At 38.7% G+C, this 5,188-nt stretch overlaps 1 protein-coding gene across 1 annotated transcript; it reads right to left on the bottom strand.

The window, feature by feature from the left end:
- Window positions 1–411: 411 nt before the first annotated feature.
- On the bottom strand, window positions 412–1,136 carry LOC119657502. Its single transcript, XM_038064436.1, has 2 exons — window positions 708–1,136; window positions 412–630 (listed from the first exon to the last, which is right to left on the bottom strand). Exons 1-2 carry the CDS (start codon window positions 910–912, stop codon window positions 614–616), a joined length of 222 nt encoding a protein of 73 aa, XP_037920364.1. The 5' UTR covers window positions 913–1,136; the 3' UTR covers window positions 412–613.
- Between the last annotated feature and the right edge of the window lie 4,052 nt (window positions 1,137–5,188).

The raw sequence follows: 5,188 nt of genomic DNA, 5'->3' as shown, positions 1-5,188 counted from the left end.
CACGATCGATTATTTCAAGCTCAAGTTGATCTCTCAAATTTATTTTCGAAATATGGGACCAGATAAAGAAAATATTTTCGTTCGTTTATATGTATACATATGTGTCAATGTACTTTGAATACCGAGGAGAACTCTGGTACGGCCCTTTTATCGGTGGAACATGCGATAAGCTACATCGGGTACACTAAGTAAGTACCACAAATAACACCATCGTAAGGTCAACTAGGAAGAGCTGTTAATAACTAATCCACCTCGAGAAACAATACTAGAATCACGATCCCGCGGGGATAAAAAATAACCCACTTATACATAGGGTTACGATATTCTAACATCCATCTGCCAAATGTTCACCATGCCACTGCACAGTGAATGGACACTCTGAAACAAGGGAAAAAGTTAAACAATCTGAGATACATTTGTTACTCTATTTTCCTTACAATGAACCATATTAAATATCTTAGAGCTAACCTAAGGCTATTTTCTAATATTAAATTTTGATACTTTTGGCAAATAGTTGCAAACCAATATATTCCAATGATGCGCCACTCCAGCCAGGAGAATACTGGTCGACTTATAACGACTAGGAGTATGTATTGAATCAATCGCGTTCCAACTAGCAACCATCAGCATCTGTTTGAAGAGGAATTAGGCAATGTGAACGAATTGTTATATGACAGTCAAAAAGTTTGCAACTAACCAGCACTCACTTTGAATGAACGAAACCACTCGACGGCAACGTCCACGATGATCCTTGTCAAAGCATTTTCGACAAATTTCACCCGCCGCGCCGGCCCCGAATAAATGAGCCACTTGCACTGAGTTTCTGGCATAGAAGATCACTTTACGCGAGTCACTTTCTCTAATTGGCAGCGCCATTAAACAAACTACCAACATAAGCCAAATTGTCTTCATTTTGGCGTTCCTTTCAGCCTCAAACTTTCCAATGTGCTCAATAAACTAAATTCTTAACTAGTCTGATATCTTCTGTATTCTATGCGCGCCTAATATCAACTATCTTATCAACAAAGGCATGCGGATAAGGCGATAAGGTGAATTATTGACGAAGAATTTTTACACATTTCTTCGAAGTTCTCTGTATGTTACAATGAAATGAATGGGAAGAGTATTGATGTCGTCATGTTCGCTCAAATATTAGGTGCAACTAGTCATACGTGCAATGACAGAATTGAAAATTCGAAGTTTGCTATTCTTAGAACCAAAAAGCGTTTCAGAAGAATTTAATCAGCAATCTGTGATTCATCTGTGAAAAATTCGCGAAGTAAAGCTACATCATCTAAGGAAATAGAAAGAAGCCATTAATTCACCAGCCACAAAGCGCCGAATCAATTAGTAAGCGTACTTTGCTTTATATAGTGCGTTGGTGTGGCTGCGTTAGATTGATAATTTCAGGTAGTGCGGTTTATTTTGTTAAAATTTATGACTGAAGATAAGGCTATCGCGGGAGAACGCTATCATGTAAAATAAGTTACATTATGATATAAACTCTTCTCCACTTGTGAAGAAGTTTTATGATCTTTCGGACTCAAATGGAATTTGTCGGGAGAAAGATAGAAAATGCACTTAATAAAGGTTAGCTAGTTTATACTCGTATGTTATTTATAGAACACACAATCATCCGGGAAGCTTCATAAACTTTATTTTACTTTATTCCTTCAAACGAATTATTCACACTTCTAAGGTTTTATTGGAAACTACAACTGAAAATCTATTCTCTTTTCGTTTGAATCTATTGTCAAAAAATGTAATGAAAAGATGGGACTGATGTTTGCGCTGTCATTGTTATGTCTTCACCATTGTTAAAGGAACTATTGTTTAAGGTTTTGTGTAAAACAAAACCTTATTAAAATCAGTTCAATATCTCTCTGTCAGTCTACCGTTCTATTCGTCTGTTAAACTCCTTTCTCAGAAACGGTTATACCTCGTAACACAAGAAGGTTGACACTGTGAGGGCATACGTATGCAATAGGTAACATCGTTCTACATTAACCTTCTGTTGGTAACATGATTTTCGTAACTGGGGTAGGTAGCATGGGGTGATGCCTCACCCCAAAGAGTTATTTAGTAAATAAAACTTTCTTTTCTCGTTTATGCGTTTATTTACAGTTAAATCATCATTCAAATTATGAAAACAGGATTAATACGTGGTGTTTAAGTAAATCTCTTAATTGCTGAAGCAGTTTACGATGATCACTGCACGCATTTTTTTCCCAAGATTCGCAAGCTTGAACAGGATTAACGCATTTATGCCTGCCTGATAAAAAATACCGTATAACATGCAAGAGACCAGTGCTTACTGCATCGTGAAACACTATTTGCATGAACCACTTTCTCCAAAGTATCTACACCACCTTAGGTAGAATTGTAAAAGTTAATTATCTCTGGCTTCTTGGTGACCTCATTTTCATCTTTTTGGTCATGCATTGTATTGATCAAAATAACAGATTTGTTCTTCTTTGGAGTGAAAGAGAGTGAAGTAGTCTTCCCATCAAAAGCGAACTCAGATGACAGGACTGGTTTATTTTTGTTCGGAAGAAAAGAAGGTAGAATTTCTCCCCTATTTTTTCCAACAAGTGTCAAACCAAATTGTTTAGCATTTCTTCTGCCAAGGGAACCGAAGTGAATCGGTTGCTTCCACGCATAGTTTCTGCTAGGGTTTTTACATAGTATGAATCCGTTGTGCTGCAATTCTCCTTACCAATGTAAGAAATGGCATCAAGCATGTAGAACTCTCTAGCGTCGCACATTGTTACAATTTTGAGGCCATATTTGTCAGGTTTAGAGGGTATATACAGCCTTAAAGGACATTTCCCTCGAAAACTACGAAGTTGTTAGTCAATCGTCAAATACATATCAGGGGTGTAATTTTTGCGACAGTTATCAATAAAAACATACCACAAGGCGCGAATGGGTGCAAACTTATCGGACCTGTCACGTGTATTTCTGTCATCATCGTTAGTTTTCTCATTTGTTGGAAAGGTGGGGAGCGCGGGGATCGAAAGTGATCATTTCTTTTCTACCACCCAGTTTGGGAGAAATCGCACTATTATTAATAAAGTTATAGTAGGTCAAAGTTGTCGCTCCTGGGCTAATTCGACCCAAATGTCTTATAGAGGAGACACACAAAACTGTTCATATCTGAAGCGTCTAATTTCCGGTTTCGCGGCTTGTTTATCCTGCTTTTCCCTTTCGAGTTTCCCCTTCTTGTATAGTTTTCTTGCTTTGAAGGCTTATTAAGATACACAGAAATTAATCGCCAGCGATACCTGCGATACCTGCATGCGAGCACATCATTTTACGTGCTTCCAATTTACAATTTATGCAGGTCAATGTCTAGGTACATTTGTACGAATATTATTCTCACGTGTATCTTACGTAGACACAAAAACTGTATTTAAGAGAATATTTTAAATAAAGAATTGTTCAGTCCAATCGATTACTTCAAGCCTCTTTATCTTTCCCTAGTGAGGTTGCTAGGAACGATTGACTGAACTAAGCTTGAGTTGGTGTTTCATCAAATATGCTTATATTACTCATTGTTGCTTCACCAAGGGGTATTTTCTCAAGAGTTTTCATGATACAAGAATCGTCAGTTGAAAGCATTGCGGCAAAACAAGTCGTAATATTTTTTGGTGACCTCGATGTCGAATTGATAACACGGCAAAATTGATTTGTGGACACAGAAGCAGGAAATAATTGTGGAATAGCTACAGTCGCTCATTTCAAACTAATAGACTAATGGAGCCCTTAGAAAAACACTGAATTATTTTCTGGAGAAGCAACAAAATCTAATTAAGCTGTGGGAGATCAAAGAAGGCCACAGCGAAGCACGGAGTAGTTCGACGAGAATCAACCCCATTCCTATTTTACGAAGTAGTATTTTCACTACATGAAGGAGTTCTTTCAAAAGTACTCAACACACACAGAAACACAAAACGATTCAGCCACAGTTGGCAGTTATCTCTCCCGAGGAAGCTGAGCTTGAAAAGTAGCTAGTGTGCATTAAAAGGAGTGCTTCAAAATGCACTCCTGCATGAACAATCCCGACAATACCACGAGTTGTAGGGGACAACCATTCAGCACTATTGGGATCAGATTGAAGGGATTCATAACACCATTTGGAAAGCTTGAGATGATCCTGAGGCAAGTGGATACATCTTTGATGTCTATCTCTAATTAGAGCACCAAGTGTAATACACGCTCGTCGTGATAGCAGAGACAATTGATTCACTGTCCACATACCGAAACGTTGTTACGAACAACGTTAGGACCAATTTTTCAAAAGTTACTGTGCCAAAGTTCGAAGGAGATTATTTACAATTCTTTGATTTGTTTACCCAGATAGTGGATAAGCAGCAGATCGCACCATCTGAAAAAATATGGCATCTGAAAATGTATCTTGGGGACGAAGCGGAACGTCTAATATGGCATTTAGTCTTGTCGGATTCGAACTACACGGCAGTTTGGAAATTGTTACAAGACCGGCACAATAATGCTCGAGGTGAGTACCAGGAATATCAAGGCAGAGGACGTCAAGAAGAAATTACGAAGGATAGCGATGTCAGTTACTACCGTCAGTCAAAGTTGCACAATGTGTAAAAAGGCGCATAAACTCGCGGGTAATGACTTTTTGTGCTTATCTCCCACAGAAACACAAGTTCTGCATCAATTGTCTGAAGGGTGGTCATTTTTTATCATCTTGTTCTTTGAGAGGATGCATGAAGTGCTCTAGCAAATACAACACAGTGGTTCATTTCAACCCCCAGGAGGAAGCATCGTCTTGAGAACAACAGCTCGAGTCGAAAGCCTGCAAAGGGGGCAAATGAGAAAGCTATACTAGCCGCGGTTAGCAACGATAACGCAAACGATACTCTAGATAGTTACGTGTTCCTCAGTATAGCATTAGTTAATATAAAGGGACTAGATGGAACTACAGTCAGTTGCCGAGCGATCTTAGACTCCGGCTCTCAAGTCAACATCGTGTCAGAGAAACTGTTGAAACTGTGAAAATTAAGTATGCCACATCAAATTGTCGGACGCAAGATTCAACGAATCGAGACGAATCGATATGCTAATATGAGCAGAAAACTACCACCAGCTTCTGTGCATTGGGCAGATTAGGCTAGGGCAAAATTTACCTTTGCTGCAGAGCACATTGCTGGGATGGATA

The sequence above is a fragment of the Hermetia illucens genome, chromosome 5 (assembly GCF_905115235.1).
Source record: "Hermetia illucens chromosome 5, iHerIll2.2.curated.20191125, whole genome shotgun sequence".
NCBI lineage: Eukaryota > Metazoa > Arthropoda > Insecta > Diptera > Stratiomyidae > Hermetia > Hermetia illucens.
Note: the sequence above shows the minus strand (reverse complement) of the source record. Positions and strands in the feature narration are given on the sequence as shown.